This window comes from Oryx dammah, unplaced genomic scaffold, assembly GCF_014754425.2.
Source record: "Oryx dammah isolate SB20612 unplaced genomic scaffold, SCBI_Odam_1.1 HiC_scaffold_16, whole genome shotgun sequence".
NCBI classification, from domain to species: domain Eukaryota; kingdom Metazoa; phylum Chordata; class Mammalia; order Artiodactyla; family Bovidae; genus Oryx; species Oryx dammah.
The window spans coordinates 49,449,768-49,469,157 of record NW_024070200.1 but is presented as its reverse complement, the minus strand read 5'-3'; the positions used below and the strand labels follow the sequence as shown (position 1 = coordinate 49,469,157).

Genomic DNA, 19,390 nt, shown 5'->3' with positions numbered 1-19,390 from the left:
GGCGAGGTTCTGGGCCAATCCTATGTTCCCACAAGGCAGCGCGGGAGCAGCATGACGGGAAGAGAGAAGTCCCGCGGTCGCCGCGGACGGGAGCTGACTGAGGTCAACTGAAGTCATGCAGGTTGTAAGAAACGCTGGGTTCTGGCTCTTGCGGTCATGGGCTTGGCCGCCGCCGACCAGGTAAGATGGTTACTCATTCCGAGCCTACAGTCACCCGGGAATGCGCTCCTGCCCGTGTCCATGAGCCACTTGGACTCCTAGAGTCCAGTCAGGACTCGCTTAGATGTGGACCTCCCTGAGCTTGCTTTCTCCGCAGGGTCGTGGCCAGAGTGCCGGCCCCCACCATCCACATGAGCGCCCAACAGATGCAAGACGCAGCGGCCAAGGAGGAGGTTGAGAAGGCGGAGATTCCGGCTCCAGCTGCGAGCCGCAGCAGCTTCAGGTAAGGGCCACTTAGGTCCAGCCCTCTGGCGACTGGCACCACCTTCCAGGGTCAGAACACCAGTGAATTCCCAGCTCTTTGTCACTGTGGAACCTTATGCAGATTAACCTTAGAGCCTCAGCTTTTTCCTTACTTAAAGTGGAAAGCGTAAGGATCAGTGAACTTTTGATGAATGAGTGGATGTCGAAGATGTATAATAAATATCACCACTTTTGTTTCCCTCGTGGGATCAGGGTCTCCGATACAAAATGGGGCGGAAGGGGTAGTAAGGTAAAGGTTGTTAAGCGCTTTTTAGAGTTGGTCTAAGGTCCAGGGTGGTTTTTGTACTCAGCCTCAGCCAGGAACTGGCATCTTGCTTCCCGCCAGGGACACTGCCTCTGTGTGCTAGTTGTACTTCACATGCATTTAGCGGACGTTTACTAAGAACCTGCTTGGTTCTGACGGTACAAATGCAGAAGATCATTCCTTTGCACAAGTAGTTCACAGTCAACCAGGAAAGACAAACATGCACACATTTTCACCATAATCTGATCAATAGTTTACTGGAAGTAAGAGCTGGTTGCTTTAAAGTATGAAAGAGTGTCTAACTCCTGAGGAAATCAGACAAGAGTGCCAGGAAAATAATGTAATGCTAAGAGCTGAATTGAATGGGAGCTCAGCTGGAAAAGATGAAAGGTCACTTTATGCAAAGTTAATAGTCTGTGTAAGGCACGCAGTATGAATGTTGTGTAGTCAAGTGTGTGTGTGTGTGTGTGTGATGGTAGATGAGGCCAGCAGGGTGAGAAGGAATCAGAATGCTAAGAGCCTTATCTGTAGATAACGAGCATGTTAGATGTTCATCTAAAAACGTTGGCCTAAACAACTGGAAGGGATTCCCTGGTAGCTCAGACGGTTGAGTGTCTGCCTGCAACACGGAAGACCCAGGTTCAATCCCTGGGTCGGGAAGATCCCCTGGAGAAGGAAATGGCAACCCACTCCAGTACTCTTGCCTGGAAAATCCTATGGACAGAGGAGCCTGGTAGGCTACCGTCCATGGGGTCACAAAGAGTCAGACACGACTGAGCGACTTCGCTTAAACAACTGGAAAGATAGAGTTGTCATTAATCATTAGGAGCTTGGATTTGTATGTTTAAGTTTGAGATATTTGATTAACATCCAAGTGGAGATACAATATTGGCTATTAGAGATGGAGTTCAAGGGACAGATGTGAGTCAGACATAGACATTTGGAAGACTATTCACATAGATGATGTTTAAAACCACAAAATGCAGTGGGGTTTTACCCACTCCCCACTGTGGGCAGTGGGGAGCTGCCAAAGGAATTGAAGCAAAGATTCTGTTGTGGTCACTCAACAATGTCAGACACTGTTCAGGGTGTTGGGGACACATTGGTGACCAAACACACAAAAATCCCTGCCCTGGTGAAGCTTAAATTTGAGTGGATAGGGGACAGTAAATAGAAAATAAGAAAAAGAAGTATGACAGATTATAGGAGTGTGTCTAGTGTCTGAGCAAGAAGGCCACAGTGGAGTGAGAAGTAAAAGTGAGTGGTGAAGACAAGCAGGTAAGGGGTGCATCAGGCATACAGGGCTACATCCTGTTGTCCCTTGTGGGCCGTTGTGAGGACTTCACCTTATTCTGAGAGAAACAGGAAGTCACTGGAGAATTCTAAATGGCAGGTTGACATGCTCATGCTTACCTTTTAAAGGGTCCCTTTGGCCATTGCGTTGATATTAAACTGTAGGAGAGCGAGGATGGAAGATGGGAGAAGTCTCCTGAGCAATCAGAAGACTACTGAGAGAATCTCAGTGAGAAGTGATGCTGGCAGGGACCAGAGTGGCAGCTGTAGAGATAGTATAAATGGTCAGACAGATGCACTTAGAAGGTGTAACCAACAGAATTTGTTAATGTAAGGTATAAGAAAAGGAGAGAACTGAAGGGACATTCTAAAATTTGGGGCGTAAACAACTAGAAAGATGGAATTGTCAGGAAGATGGGGAAGACTGCAGGAGCTTGAATTGTAGACTTGAGATGTTTAATTAACATCCAAGTGGGGATACAATATTAGCAATTAGAAATGGAATTCAGGGCACAGATCTGAGGTAGATGTACACATTTGGAAGACAATCCATAGATGATTTCTTTTTCCCTCACACGGCTTTTGAGATTTTAGTTCCTCAATTAGGGATTGAACTCAGGGCCCCTGGCAATGAGAGCACCAAGGAATTCCCTAGATGATGTCTAAAATCATAAGATACAAGATCATCAAGAGAGAAAGGGTAGGTAAAGTGAAGGAGAGGTCTAAGGACTGAACCCTGGAGCCTCTTGCATTTAGAGATTTGGGGAGCTGAGGAGGAATCAGCAGAAGAGAAAGAAGGACCCTCCAGAGAGGTACTAAAAAATAGCTGGAGAGACTTTTTTTTTTTCTGTGACTCAAAAGTTGATTAGCTTTATCAAATGCTACTAATATGATTGACTAGTCCATAGACTGATAACAGTACTGCTCGTAGGACTTAATACTGTGAATTTGTGGTGGCCTTGAGTAGGGCACGTTTGGTGAAGTATGAGGGGCTAAGGTTTGAATGATGTGGGTTCAGGGAGAATAGAAGACAGAAGCAGCAGCAGGTATGGTCAGTCCTTTAAGGGGCATAGAGAAACGGGCAGGAGCTCAAGGAGGCTTTGGCATCCAGAGGCTTCTGTTTGGTTTTAGACTGGGGAAATGACTGCATGTTTTGCCGAGGGGAATGAGGCGATGAAGAGGTGGAAGAATGCAGATGCTGGAGCGGGAACATTGCCGGAGTGCTGTCCTTGAAGGGCGGACACGCAAGTGGAGCATCATCACGGGAGACAAGGCAGAGACTGGGGGCACAGCTGTTCAGTGGTGGGAGCTGAAGGAAAACCTGATTGCTTCCATTTCTTTGTGAAGGTCATCAGCTGGCAGCAAGGAAGCAGAAAGAAGCTGAAGGTCTGAGGGGACAAAAGAAAGTACAGACTAGTCATCCAGGCCAGTGAGAGGGCAGTTGAGCAGGGGTGCGCTGTGTGATTGCCAGCAGTACTGAGGGCCCTCTTGATGCTGGAGTCGTTAATGGAAACCAGCGGTTCCCAGCCAGGGGCCACTGTTTCTCCAAGGAGACTTGTAGCAACGTCTGAGGACATTTTGGTTGTCACAGCTTAAGGGTCAGTACCTAGTTGGGTAGAGGCCAGGGATGCTGCCAAATACCCCACAGTGCTCAGGACAGCACCCCCCCCAACCCCCGCCAAAGAATCCCCCTGCCCAAAATGTTGGTGACACTAAGGTCAAGAAACCATGACATGGAGAGAGGACGGTAGGCACTCCTGTGTATTTTCCTCTATTTTCAGTCCCTGTCAGCCGTTTGAAAGAGATGCTGTGTGCGCAGACGTGCTTTGAGGATGGGTGTGAAGAGCCAGCAGAGCAGCACCAGAAAGCTTTGTCTTTCCCTTTCCTGGGCTGCCTTGGGGTGAACCACTTGTTCAGTGGACGTGGGAAGCTTAAAAGCTTGATCTTGTCTGCACCCTCAGTTAAATGGTTCAAGCTCTGGATCCTTTCTAGTTTGAAAATCTTGCCCTATTAAAGGCATAATGCTGGCGTGTTCAGACTTCAGAAGGCTTAAGTGTTTGACCTGCAAGTCGATAGGAGAAATTATTAATGGGGAACTTATAAGGTTTTAAACATTAATGTCATCTCAGAGCTTCATACTCTGTCCAAGGAAATCCCAAGGACAGAGGAGCCTGGCAGGCTATAGTCCGTGGGGTCGCAAAGAGTCCGACACGACTGAGTGACCGACTAAATAACAACGGAGCCTCCTCCACAGTCAGTCTCAGCGTGTAGCCGCTAAGCTGGCAACCTGCTGGGATGCTAAATCATCTCTAAGATCAGGCAGAGCAGGAAAGAATACACTTGTAACTCCTGAATACCCAAATGTGTTACAGTTTTGTTTTGTTAAATATCTCCAGGAAAGCCAGTAGACAGGATGGTGCTCAGATAGTAGTATTCTCTGGATCAGAACCCACTGTAGTTCAGGTGGCTGAGCAGGTGCAAACGCGGATCTGATCTGTGCCTGCGGGCAGGATGCAGCCGCAGGTTTGCTTGAGTCTGGAATTTAAAAAGCACAGGTGGTGAGCAAAACTCTGAACCAAGGAATAGCCCCTCAGCCCAAGGCCTGGCTTCCCTGGTCCCCTATCAGTACTTTTTCTCCACCTGAAAATGAAGAGTCCTGAGCAAGAGATAGCCAGGGGACAGAGCAGACTGGTGGGTGGGAGGCAGGGGGTTCTTCAATTCAGCAGTGTCTGGACCAGTGTGTTGAACCCTGGAGTTCACACCTGACTCACCTGGGCTACTTCAGAAACGGATTCTCAGGTCCCATCCAGAAATCTAGGGCAGAGTGGAAGCATCAGAGTCACATGGTCCTGCCATTCAGCCAGCCCTGATATCCACTGGTCTTGGTAGGGGCTGGCAAGTTGGCCCCTACCCACCCACCTGTGGCCAGTTGACTGATTTTTATAAATAGAACTTTATTGGAACATAGTCACACCTGTTAACACTGTTAGCTCCTGTTAACACTGTTGTCTGTGGCTGTTTCTGCACCTCAGTGGCAAAGTTGTGTAGCTGCAACAGAAGCATCATGGCCAGCAAATCCTGAAATATTTACTCTCTGGCCCTTTACAGAAAAAATTTGCAGGTCTCCACTCTAGGGGATACTGGAATTTTTTTTTTTTTTTTAACAATAATGATCTTTATAAGTATTATTAAGTTTATTTTGTCTTTGTTTTTAACAAAGATAGTCAAGGTATCTGTGGTTGATACAGCAAGAAATAGAGGTTTGACTTAATTTTTAAAATAATTTTTTTATTTTATTATTTATTTTTGACTGTACTGGGTCTCTGTTGCTACACGGGCTTTTCTCTTGTTGCAGCCAGTGGGAGCTGCTCTCTAGCTGTCGTGTGTAGGCTTCTTGTTGCAGTGGTGTCTCTTGTTGTGGAGCACAGGCTCTAGGGTGTTCCGGCTTCTGTAGTTGCGGCTCCTGGGCTCTAGAGCACAGGCTCAATAGTTGTGGTACACGGGTTTAGTTGCCCCGAGACATGTGGGATCCTCCCAGATCAGAGATCAAACCTGTGTCTCCTGCATCGGCAGGCAGATTCTTCATCACTGAGTTACCAGGGAAGCCCATGTTTTATTTAATTGCAGAAATAATAGTTTATAGAGGACTGAAAAGAGTGATCTGATTATACTAGAAGAGATAATGGAGGATGGGGAGTATGGATTAAGTTCTCTTTCTAGCAGAAAGTCATTAGCTATGTCCAAAGTCAGCAACTCAGGGAAACAGCCACTGAAGGACCGTGTTCACAGATACCATGTTCTGGCAGCACCAGAAGGGTTGGGGGCAGCAACCTCAGGAGCAGGTCGGGGCAGAGGGCTGCTGTCTTTTGTTACCAGTTTGTCTATGCTGTTGGCTTTTTTTAAACTACGTGGTTTTTTTTTTTAATTGAAAAACAAATACCAGAACAACTTTATGAAAAATTTTTCTTCTAATTGCAGCATTTACCCTCCATTTCCCGGACAGGAAAGCTCTCTGAGGTGGGCAGGAAAGAAATTTGAGGAGATCCCAATCGCACACATTAAAGCATCCTACAACAAGTAAGTGGGGAAGGGATCCTGGGCAGGGCTGAGGTGGAGGCTTCTTTCCCCTGCAGTGGGGCGGTCAAATCACATGGGTCCTGGTACACAGCACCCTTCCCAGTATTCCTCCTCGTTTGGGGAAATCTCCTCTCTCTTTAGAAAGTTGATTCAGAATAAATGGAAATGTGAACTAGGTTCCCATATTGTAGATTCCTTTGCTATCCTTGGGAACTGTATTTTCTGGTTCTGCTCCAGAGCTAGAGTATATTTTAGAGCCAGAAGGTCTTCCCATGAAAGTGTAGTAGTTAAGTGTTGGTACTGGGAATGGATGATTAATAAATGAGGGAGATTATTTCAGAATATAGGATTTACTAACAAACTAAGCAAAGGGAAACCTCCAAATAAGGGTCGACTTAAAGTACTTGGCCTTGGTCCACTGTGGACCAGATCTCTGCTTTGTGGGGCTGAGCGAGGTTGGAAGACTCGCATTCTGTGTGGCTTTCAGATGGTGCCGGGGAAGTTCCCAACTGTCTGTTGGCAGCGGAAAGCTTGCTGACATCAGTGACATCCTCACAGACCAGCCCACACTTAGAGGGGGGTTGGTATTTGGTCAGCAGTGGCCTGCGAAGCAATTTAGAGAACAGTACAAAAGACAGTGGGTGGTCAGGGCTAGAGGTGGGGTGCCAGGCAAGGTGCCGTAGGACACGTTTCAGCTGTCCCGGAGTCAGAGCCCCTGGGTGTCCCTCTGTTCTCGGGCTGATAACAGTATAGGCTAGCTCTCTTTGTTTCTTTGCTTTTTTAAAGAGGCCTACTCTGTAGAGCTCTGTTGAGGTTGTCTCGGGGACAAGCAATTCTCTTGTGGTTCTGTTTGGTGTAGAAGACCCAAGAAGCCTTGGGAGGGAAATGGCAGCCCAGGGCTGGCTCCAGCAGGTCACCTTATAACCACCTTCCACTTCCCCTGCTTGTGAGTTCTTGAGGGCTCTTCAGCCCATGAGACGGGGTGGTGATTAAGGGGGAAGTGGAAAGCAAGTCTAGGGATTTATGGAAGTTATTCTTAGTTTTAATTTAACTTATTGAAGACTACTTATCTTTTAGAGATATATACTGAAATACAGATGAAATGATGGGTCTAAGATTTGCTTCAAAATAATCCCTTAGTAGGGAGTAGAAGGGAGTAGAAGAAAAAGGCTTATAGATGAAACCAGATTGGATATGAGTTATTAATTGTTGAAGCTGAATGGTGAGCCCAGGAGAGTTCAGACTTTATTGTATCCGCTTTTGAGTATATTTGAAACTTTACCAATGAAAAGTTATTAAAAATTACCCAGTGTGAAATTCAGTTTCTTGGGGAGGTGGGGGGCTGGGGAATGCCAGAAAGGACTTTGAATCTACTTTAAACATTGTCTTCAGGCAAGATGTGAGGGGAAAAATAGGCCACCCCTCCTGTGGATGACACTCGGCACCCTCAGATCATGGCGCTGGTGTCGGTCAGCTCAGGCTGCTACAACAAAGTACCAGACTGGGTGGCTGAAACAGCAGACGTTTATTTCTCACAGTCTGGAGGCCACAGGTCAGAGATCAGCGTGACAGCAGGGTCGGGTTCTAGCGAGAGCTCTTCCAGGCTGCAGGTGGCCAGCTTCTCCTCATGTCCTCACGTGGTGGAAGAGACCACTGAGACGGGACTCACGAGGGCTCCACCCTCATGACCTCATCACCTCCCAAAGGCCCCACCTCCCAGAGCCATCACATTAGGGGTTTGAATTTCAGCATGAATCTAGGTGGGAGAACACAGTTTCCATGCATAATAGCTCCTTGTAGAGTTTGTGACTTGTCAGTTTTCAGAGGTTTAGGGGTTGATTCTGACTTTTCCTGACACCTCCTACCAGAGTTCAAAAAACTCATCTGATAAGCTCAGGGTGGAAGCAGCTAAATGGTGTTTTCCTTGCTCACTGGGGCTTGTCTGGGCATAGGTTGGTGCTCTCTCACTCCCCTGAACAGACATCATATTCTGTACACCTCCCCTCCTTCCCCAGCACACAGATCCAGGTGGTCTCGGCCGCTCACCAGCCCCTTGCCCGCGCCTCCTGTGGCACAGAGGGGTTTCGGAATGCCAAGAAGGGCACGGGCATCGCAGCACAGACAGCGGGCATAGCTGCTGCGGCGGTAGGTGTCTAAGTGTGTGTGTGTGTGTGCGCGCACGTGTGTGTTCTTTCCAGCTCCCTCTGTGCTGGGCTCCACTTTCTGCATGGCTGATCACCAGGAGGAAGATTGTCCTTGCACTAGCCCTTCAGAAGCACGAGTTTGCCAACTCGTGTCGGGTCCCATAAAGTGAAGGTAGCTAGAAGGAACAGGGGCCAGCTGCTGAAGTCTCACAAGACCTCCTGGATTTAAAGACCAGAGGGCTGGGTGGGGTGGGGTTGTGGTGATAGTCCATCTGGAGAAGGTGTAGTTTGGGGAGGACGCTTCTGCAGTACTAGACTGAGCATGAACTGCTGCAGATCTTTCTAGAAGCAAATTGGCAGTGTGCTGCCATTTTTGTGTATTCATGGAATATCTACTATACAAGCTTCCCTTATGGCTCAGCAGTAAAGAATCCACCTGCAAATGCAGGAGACTCAGGAGATACGAGTTCAATCCCTTGAGGGGGAAGGTCCCCTGGAGAAGGGCATGGCTACCCACTCCAATATTCTTCCCTGGGAAATCCCATGGACAGAGGAGCCTGGCGGGCTACAGTCCTGGGGTCGCAGAGTCAGACATGACTGAGCAGGGCAGAGCAGATCTACTACACACCAGATACTTTATGTTCATTATCTTGAATCCTCGAAGACCCTCAGTATTACCCACGTTTTAAGAGTCAGTTGGCATTCGGAGTGTGTCACTTGCTCAGAGCCGTGCAGCCAGTCAGGCTCCCTGAACTGAACGCCCAAGTCTGGGCCCAGAGCCTGTACACTGGCTACTACGACGCAGGCCCCACAAAGGTTCACACTGCCAAACCCGGAGTGTCCCCTGAAGGAGACCCTGACCCTCGAACGAAGCTCCATGCCCCGAAATACTGACGGCACTGTATTAGTGACCATCAAAATGCCACCAATGACCACTAAATGGACACGTTATATACACTTAAAAAATAATGTCAGTGTTAAAGGTGGCTTCCACACGGTGGGTTGAGTGACTTCTGTGAGTTTTCCAGACTTTCTGTAATAAACCGCCTTTATAATCAAGAAAGAAAGCTTTCAACTGTAATGAAAGATTTAAAATGATTAAAGAATACTCTTTAAGAGGGTATTGAGGCTCAGCCAGGAGTCCAGGGATTGTTATGGTCTGAAATTGTGCATTTATCCAGAGAACAATCTGAGCAATATTCCGAAGTATCCACTAGGTGGCAGTGCTGTCCCGGGCAGAAAGGGCCCCCAGCGACTGCGCTCGTCTGTCCTGCACTGCAGCCGTCAGCCCTCTGCTTCCTTCCCTGTCCTCTCCTGTTTGCCTGTGTGGGTTCCTGTCCCCGGGAGCTCATAACCCTGTCACTCTAGGGGGCGGTAGCAAAGGCTGGGACTGTTGCAGTTCTTTCCCAGGGGCACTAACCACTTGCTTCTTGCCAGAAAGCTACAGGGAAAGGCGTGACCCACGTCCGAGTTGTGGTCAAAGGCCTGGGGCCCGGGCGCTTGGTAAGTGACCTCGCTTCTTCACAGCCCAGCCTGTGCGCTTCGATCTTCAGTTAGTGAGAGAAGTAGGAGTTGGGGTAGAGGAGGGACTAGACTTCCCTGATGGCTTGAAGTTTGTCTCCTTTGCTTCTGATCCACTGAGCCTCTCCAGGCCAGCCCTGATCACGTAGTTTCTCAGACACTTACTGTCTGCTGGGGACAGGAAGGGGGTCCCTGGGGCCTATCACAAATGAGTCCCTCTGGACAGACTTGTGGGTGCAGTGATGCAGCTTGTGCCCTGGGTGCTGGGAGCCCCTTGGGTGTGATCACCAAAGTGTCCCCAAAGAGGTGACATTTCTACTGATTTCTTAGGGATGACAAGGGACTAGCCAGGTGTGTGTATGAATTTGGGGGTGAGGGGCACATTCCAGGCAGAGGGAACTACAAAAGCATAGTGCTTAAGACGTGTTGAGGTTTACAGTAGTCTTTGTCTTTAGGTTGTAAAGGGCAGGGTGGGGCGTGGCAGGTGGGACCAGGATGTGGGCAGCACTGAGGGCCTGGGGGAGGGGTTGGGAGGAGGCCTCTGGGAAGAGGGGATTGGATGGCGGGTGTCAGAGCCAGCCTCCCCACCCCCATCCCTGTCCAAGCCCTGTCTGGACACCGGAGCGTTGTCTCTGGTCCGTGCCATCCTCCTGTTCCTTCTGCCCCTTGCAGTCTGCCATCAAGGGCCTGACCATGGGGGGCCTGGAAGTGATCTCAATCACAGACAACACCCCCATCCCACACAACGGCTGCCGCCCCAGGAAGGCGCGAAGGCTGTGAGGGCCAGGAAGCCTGCACCTGATGTCGTCCTGCCTCCAGCTGGGCCTCATGGAAAACGCACTGTCCAGCCTCTCCAGGCAGAGCTCGTTGAGACCCTGGGGCAGTAAGGGAGAGCTTCGCCTCCTTACTCGGAGGCCTTTGCTTGTTCCTCTGACTGGAGAGCGCCGTGGCTAGAAGTGAGGCCGTGCCTCTCTTGGACACGAGGGGAGTTAAAGGGCAGCTTGACCCAGACTCCCAGCAGTAAATGCTGCTTCTCTTCTGAGAAAATAAAATTATTTCCACCATCTGTAGTAATTTGTGAGTTTTTGGTTATTTTTTTTGCTTCCAGCATTGCAGACTTAAACATCCCCCCAGTTCCTGAAAACAAGACTGTGAATTGAGGTAAGACCCTCAATGGAAGGAGTAAGATGTAAATATGGGCAACTAAGCACCAGACACCTTCCTCGTTGGCTTCAAATATTTCTTTAGCCCCTAAATCAAGGTTTCCAGAGCTCTTTAGAAACTTTTCTTATTAACTTGTAATTTGACCCCAAATTGAGAGGTTTTTGCCCCTACCTCTGGAGTATTCTGATAGTAGGTTTCACTGTTAATGGAAATGTCTAAAGTTAGCCCTAACAATACAGGAGAATTGTCCTGGGATCGGGTTTTCTTAACCATGAACCATCAGCTCTGCTAAATGGTCTGTGTACCTAAATGAGAAGGAGATCCAATAAGAGGGAATATATATAGCCAATTCACTTTTCTGTACAGCAGAAACTAACACAATATTATAAAGCAACTATACTCCAAAATTTAAAAATAAAGATGTCAACCTTTACATGTAAAAAAAAAACCAGCATGAACCATCAGAGATTCCCCAGTCAAGGCATCTTTCCACATTCCATGGGCGTCAGCAGTCCAAACACCCAAGATTGTGTGGCCCTGAAGGAGGGACAGGAGAGTGGTATAAAACAGGAATTAGTGTGGATGGTGGGATGGGTGAGCGCAGAGCCCAGACAGAAGTGCAGGAAAGGGAGTCCCCACCCAGGTAAGCTCAGCCGGTCCCAGCAGGTAGCACTGACTGCTCAGCCTGGGCTCTGGGGTCACTGGATGTGACACAGAAGCCACAGGTGGGGGCTTCAGGGGCCCAGTCAGAGAGACCCCTCCCTCTTCCTCGGACAAAGAGGACCAAGGATGAAAGCATCACAGGAGATGGAAAGGTGCACGACCCTCAGAGGTGAGTCTACAGGAAGGGCCTGCTGACCTCTGACAGGTTTCACGTGGGCCCAGCCAGCCAAGCACCGCGATTTGCGTGAGCTCCGTGTAGTAAGTCCACAAATGCCCTCTCAAATAGGGAAGCTGCTGTGCTGTACAGGCTAGAGAAGGGAGAAAGACCATGATCTCGATGTGCATTTAGGAGGAAAGTGTCTCCCTGCTGCCTTCTCCTCCATCCTGAGCAGGACCTATGAAGGATACTTGTGGCCAATGACTAAGGAACCCAACTGAAGGTTTCTGGTGTTAAAGCCACTGCCAGAGAGAGTTAACACTTTGCACCATAAAACTGCATGTAAACATGCTTAAAAAATAGGGCTCAGGAGGGCCTGGAGCAGTTAATCAGAGCAGGAGGCAGATGGTTCAAAAGAGGGGCCTCCTGGTGGCTCAGATGGACCTGGGGTCAATCCCTGGGTCAGGAAGATATCCTGGAGGAGAAAAGGACAATCCGCTGCAGTATTCTTGCCTGGAGAATTCCATCAACAGAGGAGCTGGTGGGCTGCGGTCTGTGGGTCCGCAAAGAGTCAGACACAACTGAGCAACTAACCGTTTCACTTTACGGAAGTGCGGGCAGGGTCAGGATGAGCACGCTGGGGCCCTTGAGGGCCAGCAGGGGCAGGAGGAGGACCTGTCCCCCAAGCCCAGCCAAAACTCCAGCTACAGGAACCCAGCCTCTGCCGAAACTTCTGCCCCTCAGAGGCAGAGTGAAGCAGCACCCCGACTGCTCCAGCCTCTGACCACCCAACATCCCCAAGGGCTGAATCCAATGAGAACCAGGACACAGGAGAGCTTCTGGTCCATCCTTGGAGGGCATGCCTCCCAGGAAGGGGGTGTGGAGAAGAGGAAGCACAGGTGGTCTCCATCATTCCAGAAGCGAAATCCTCCTTAATGCTCTAGTTTTAGAAAGTGGTGTTCCCAAGAGGGCTTTGAAAAGGACAATACTAAGAGTGCCTACAACTAGCATGCTGGGGACCTTAAAGGATCACTGTCTCAGACCAGAAGTAGAGGAGGCCTTGGAGCCAGCTGGGGTGGCGCTGTTGTCAGGGTGCCCTGGAAGACAACACAGCTTTACTGCTGGGAGCCCCAGGGCCCTGCTGGGTCCAGGCTCTAAGAAGCCAGTGAATTTGTGCTCTCTTAGGCTGTGCATGAGTTCAGTCGTGTCCGATTCTGTGTGACCCTGTGGACTGTAGCCCGCCAGGCTCTTCTGTCCGTGGGGATTCTCCAGGCAAGAATAGTGGAGTGGGTTCCCATGCCCTCCTCCAGGGGATCTTCCCAACCCAGGGGTCAAACCCACATCTCTTACGTCTCCCGCATTGGTAAGTGGGTTCTTTACCACTTTAGCATCACCTGGGAAGCCCCTCTTAGGCTGTATCACCTCTTAATCATAGGGTCTTGGCCTCAGAGAGTGGCTCCTCCTCAGAGAGCACGAAGGCATCCTCACTGACTACTTAAGGCTTTATTGTTCACCCCAAATGCCAGGCTGCCTTGTCCCCACTGGCACAAGCCCTTCTCTGAAGCCAGCCTGCCGGGCCTGAGACACAGGTGGCCATGTGCTTGCACTTCCCCTAGGCCAAGAAGACAGAGCCTGGCCCTGGGTCCTGAGTGTTTGCACAAGCAAAGTGTTGGCATCAGCACGTGTGACACACTTCCTTGTTTCCTGGCAGCAGGGCCCCCGGTTATTGCTATGAGTTTGCAGCTCAAAGCTGGTGGCCTGGGACTGGCTACATGAGGAAAGCCTCTCCTCCCCTCTCCCCTCACTTCTCTCCTCTGCAGGCAAAAAGGCAAATATAGTTTCTTTCAGCATAGATGCAATGTCCCCTTCTTTCAGTCAAGGTCAATCACTGACACTGAGCTGTACCGTCACCATCAAAATAAGCCTGTTTAACATTCAAGTGATCAAACCAGTCAATCCTAGAGAAAATCAGTCCTGAATATTCACTGGAAGGACTGATGCTGAAGCTGAAGCTCCACTACTTTGGCCACCTGATGGGAAGAGCCAATTCACTGGAAAAGACCCTGATGCTGAGAAAGATTGAGGGCAGGAGGAGAAGGGGGCAACAGAGGATGAAATGGCTGGATGGCATCACCGACGGGATGGACATGAGTTTGAGCAATTGCAGGAAATGATGAAGGTCAGGGAAGTCTGGCATGCTGCAGTCCATGGGGTCGCAAAGAGTCAGACACGGCTGAGTGACTGAATAACAACAAAACTCAGGTGCCTGGATGCTCGCAGAATATAACCAGGCACTTTAGGAGAAACCACTTTCCAATCACCTCTGCGTGCAACCTGACTCTGATATGTCCATTTGTAAAAAATGGGTGTATGCCTTCCCCCAGCCTCCTTTTTTCTTTGCTTTTCCTACTCTGGATAGACCCGTTGCTTTTTTGTTTTGTTTTGTTTTTTTAATATAATTGCTTTACAATGTTGCATTAGTTTCTGCTGTACAACATCATGAATCAGCCCTGTGTGTACATACATCCCCTCCTTCTGAGCCCCACCTCCATCCTGCCCCTCCAGGTCATCACAGAGCATGGAGCTTAGCCCGCTGTGTTCCACAGCAGCTTCCCAGGAGCTATCTGCTTTCCACGTGGTAGTGTACATATGTCAGTGCTCCTCTGTGCATGGAATTCACAGTTCCCACTGAGGTATTTCTCCCAGTGGAGCAGTATAGTCCCGGCTCATGGACGTGCCCTGGGGCCACAGGGCCAGCACAGCACCCTCGGCACCTCCGGGACGCGCCATCACTTTCAGTGTGGCCAGCATGACCATGTACGAGGAGCTGAGAGTTCAGTTTTATTCCATTCAAATTAATTGGAATGTATTGGGTTGGCCAAAAAGTTTGTTTGGGGTTTTTTCCGTGACATGCCATAGAAAGAGCAGAACACACTTTTTGGCCAACCCAATAAATACTCGAAGCCATTGGCTACCGTCGTACGGTGCCGCTGAGACGGGCTTCCATGTGGGTGTGCGTAGGCAGAGACGCGTGCTCACTGACGCACTGAGTAATGGAAGGAGACTGGAACCTAAGTGCCCATCAACAGAGGCTAAAGAAATTACAGTCTGTCCGTACAAGGGCATGTTGGCCCTGAAACAAGCCAAGATATATTTGCTAAGTGAAAAAGCAGAGGTTGTGGGAGGGATGGGCAGGAGAGTATGGGGAGGACAGTCAGGCATTGTGGTAAAAAGGGCAGGATTTGTATACATAAGTGCATAGGCATTAAGTTATCTGGAAAGACATACTCCAGATGGTAACATTCTCTCCAGGGAGAGAAGTGGTGTGACTGGGAAACAGGAAGACTTTTTACCTTTTTCACCTTCAGAAGAAGGTGCCATGTACAGCTGACCTTCAACACCAGGCCTAGGGGCACCCACCTTCCACGCACTTGCAGATCCACACAAAACATCACAATGACCCTCTGGATCCACTGTTCCAGTATCCACGGATTCAACCTTGGACATCGTAGTATTGAACGGATTTAGTGGAAAAACAAAAAAAATCCACACATCAGTGGACCCTCGAAGATCAAACCTGTGTTGTTCAAGGGTCAGCCGTCCATGTTGTTGCTTATTCAGATTAAATAATGAACTGATTAAAATAAAATAGAAATAACTGATTTATAAGAAACATGTAGAAATTGCAGAGTCAGGCACTATGTCAATTACCTGAAGTGTGCAGATTACATTTTTTAATAGACATTTTAACACACTCAAACCTGTAAAAACCACCCCCCCTGCAGCTGGCCCGGTATTTGGGGGAGGTCCTCTGGCCTGGCTCTGCAGTTTGTTCTGGTAATCAGTCTGGCTTCTCCCCTCTCCCTGCTCGAGTTCAAATTAAATTGTGCACAGGCCCTGCAATTCAGCCTGTCAAGTCCAGCCAGAAAAGTCAGAAAAGCAGTGTCATTACTGCTTGGCTGGAAGGTGGGGGCAGACAGAGCTCAGCATCCCGTTTCCATAGCTCCCTGAGGCAGCTTAACCACCTGGATTTATGTAATCCCCTTGGATCCAAAGCAAATGTCAACTGAGGGGCAGTGTGGTGTCACAGGGGGGCCCTGGCTGGCAGGACACTTGTCTCAACCCAGCTGGAGTACCGACTCAGCAGGCTGTCAGCCACATCCCCTCCCCAAGATGGACCTCAGGTTCCCCCTGGGGACCAAGAGGCCGCTGATGGATGGGACATGGCACCTGGGAGCCACAGCTCCTCCGTGGCGGGGAGGACAGCCTGGGGTCGGATGCACCAGCCCACACCGGGTAGAGGGAAGCCGCAGGGCTGCGGCACAGACCTACTGGCTGCCCCGGAAACGCCCTTGGCTTTTCTTGCCGTGTGTTTCTCCCCAGGGCTCCCGGCTGCCCAGTCCTGCCAGCCTGCTTGCAGTGGAGAGGGCTGGGGCTTTGGAGACAGCCAGCCCTGGCTGGAACCCTGGCTCAACATCAGTCTGACCCTAAGTTATTCCACCTGCATGGGGCAGTTAGGTGCGTCTGCCCAGACAGCTGTGTACATGCTTGGTCCTTGAGCAATTTCCACACTGCTTCCTCGGGCCCCAGTCTACGGGGTCCTGGCAGAGAACAGTGGCGGATGCAGATACAAGTCCATCTTGCTGCCAGGATTATCATTACTATTCCCAAAGCCCTCTTCCCTGTGATTTTAATCAGAAAATGTTCTGTAGGAGCCAACCACTCAACCTCCTCCTCCCTTAAATCCAATCAAATGTAGATTAAGCCAGATTGTTACAAATGTGCAGCCAAAAATTAAATTTAAAAGCCAAATGATTCTGAAGTCTATTTTCCAGGAGTCTTTCTTCATCCCTCCTTCCTTGAAAGTGTTTCCATGCTCAGATAAAATAAGTCTAGAGCCTAGTGGCTGCCCCTCAGCAGCTTTGAGGCTAGCAGGAGAGATCAATTCAGAAAAAGTCCATTGTAATCTCCCTGGTCCTACCACAGACAGGGGAGTGTGTGTGTGTGTGTGATGGTAGTGGTGATGAGAAGTATCACAGAACACTTCCTACAGGAGGTGAACCTGAGTTCAAAACAAGAGTAAGCATTAGGGAACTTCCTTCATGGTCCTGTGGCTAGGACTCCACGCTCCCAATGCAGGGGGCCCAGGTCTGACCTCTGGTCCGGAACTAGATCCCACATGCTGCAACTAAAGATCTCACCTGCTGTAACTAAGACCCAGTGCAGCCAAATAAATAAAAGAGTGACCATTAGGAGACAAGTGTGGGGAATTAGGGGCAATGGGTGGCCTTTTCCACAGAGAAGGTGCATGCATGGACAAACGGTGGAGGGCAGAAATGACAGTCTGCGCGGTAAACTATACCAACAGTTTACAGCATAATGTGTGGGGAGTTGTGGAGAGGGGCACTGTGGCAGAGACAGCAGATCCTAGCCCCAGAATCAGATAAAATAAGTCTGGGGCTTATTTTATCTGAGCATGGAAACACTTTCAAGGAAGGAGGGATGAAGAAAGACTCCTGGAAATCTGTCATCTTATTTGGAAACTGGGTCTTTGCAGATGTAATTAAGTTAAAGGATCTTGAAAAAAAATGAGATTATCCTGGATGATCAGGGTGTACCCTATGGGATCACATGAACCCTTAAGAAATAGAGGCCGCAGGAGACATGACTACAAGAAGACGAGGTCATGTGACCACGCCACCGAGCCTGGAGCCAGACAGCCACCAGCCAAGGACTGCCTGCAGCCAGCAGAAGCTGGTAGAAGCCGGGAACAGGTTCTCCCCTGGAGAGGAGATGGGAACTGAGAGTAGGACCGAGAGCAGAGAGGCAGGACTGCAGGGCAGGACGCGTTCAAGAGAGGTTTACGAGGCAAACTTGCTCTCTGGCTTGAAGGGGGCTGAGAACCAGCAGAGCTGCCATAGTGAGTGTCTAACAGGAGGGGCAGGTGGGCATGTGGACAGATGCCCTGAGCCAGTGGGCCCTGCCTCTGCGATACTGACAGGGCTACCTTCCCAGGCCAGGCATCTGGGCCTCTCTGAAGGGAAGAAGAGCCTCAGCTACCGCAAGTTGTTGTTGTTCAGTTGCTCGACTGTGTCCGACTTTTTGTGACCCCATGGACTGCAGCATGCCAGCTCCTCTGTCCTTCACCATCTCCCATAGCTTCCTCAAATTCGTGTCCATTGAGTCAGTGATGCCATCCAACCATCTCATCCTCTGTCATCCCCTTCTTCTCCTGCCCTCAACCCTTCCCAGCATCAGGGTATTTTCCAGTGATTTGGCTCTTCACATCAAATGGCCAAAGTATTGGAGCTTCAGCTTCAGCATCAGTTCCTCCAATGAATATTCAGGACTGATTTCCTTTAGGATTTACTGGTTTGATCTCCTTGCTGTCCAAGGGACTCTCAAGAGTCTTCTCCAGCACCACAGTTCAAAAGCATTAATTCTTCAGCACTCAGCCTTCTTTATGGTCCAACTCTCACATCTGTACATGACTACTGGAAAAAACCATAGCTTTGACTATACAGGACTTTGTCAGAAAGTGATGTCTCTGCTTTAATATGCTGTCTAGTTTTATCATAGTTTTCCTTCCAAGAAGCAAGTGTCTTAATTTCGTGGCTGCAGTCACTGTCTGCAGTGATTTTGGAGCCCGAGAAAATAAAATCTGTACTTCCAAGGATCTTCTCCAGCCCTCAACCTTGAGAGCAGAGCACACACAGCCTCTGGGAGAAAACCATGGGGACCGTGAGACACGTCCCTGGGAGCAGGCAAAGCACAAGTTTTTGTCCTGTTGAGACTGGGATAATTGGAGCATTCTTGGAAATGCATTTCTCACCTATTTTCTGTCTGATTGAAAAGTTCTTCACAGTCATTTAGGGCCTTCACACCCCTATAATCAGAGCGCGTGTCGTTCAGTCAAGGCAGAAAACTGGGTCACCACAAGGGCTCCAGAGCCTCTTGGATGCGAGAAGCAAAGAGCACAGGCCCACCCCCCTGCTGCTCCACCAGGGACACTGCCAGCTCTGTGCAGCCCCTCAGCGAGGGCCAACTCAGGAAGCAGGCTGAACTGGGACTCTCGGGATACAACTCTATTTTTCTCCCATCACTGCCTCACCTTAACTATGTCGGATCTCCTTTTCTAGACAGACCTAAACCCTCATCTCAGGAAAACCCCATGGCTTCTTTTAATTGTAAGAATAAGTCCCACTTGGGGACATCCCTGGTGGTCCAGTAGTTAGGAATCCGCCTACCAATTCAGGGGACACGAGTTTGACCTCTGGTCCAGAAAGATCCCACGTGCTGAGAAGCAGTTAAGCCCATGTTCCACAACTACTAAAGCCCCTGCCCCTGGAACCTGTGCTCTGGAACAAGAGAAGCCACCGCAGTGAGAAGTCTGCACATGGAAATTCATGAGTAGCCCCCTCTCACCACAATTAGAGAAAACCCACGAGCAGTGACCAAGACCCAGCACAGCCAAAAACTTTTTAAAAAGAAGAGGCCCCATTTTGACTTATCCTGGTCTTCCAGGGATCTAAACGTCCAGGCAAATCGCTTAGAAAACTCTGATCGCCAGGCCTTTCCAAGCTTCTCCCTTCGCCCCTCTGTAGAATCTGTCTTCACTTCTCCAGGGTCAGGATAAGGGAGGAT

The 19,390-nt window shown here is 49.5% G+C and overlaps 1 protein-coding gene across 1 annotated transcript; it reads left to right on the top strand.

Annotated features, from left to right (window-relative positions):
- Positions 1-32: 32 nt before the first annotated feature.
- MRPS11 (mitochondrial ribosomal protein S11) lies at positions 33-10,832 on the top strand. The gene is made up of 6 exons (XM_040257593.1): positions 33-180; positions 317-442; positions 5,999-6,097; positions 8,113-8,242; positions 9,679-9,744; positions 10,435-10,832. Exons 1-6 carry the CDS (start codon positions 116-118, stop codon positions 10,540-10,542), a joined length of 594 nt encoding a protein of 197 aa, XP_040113527.1. The 5' UTR covers positions 33-115; the 3' UTR covers positions 10,543-10,832.
- The last annotated feature ends 8,558 nt before the right edge of the window (positions 10,833-19,390 follow it).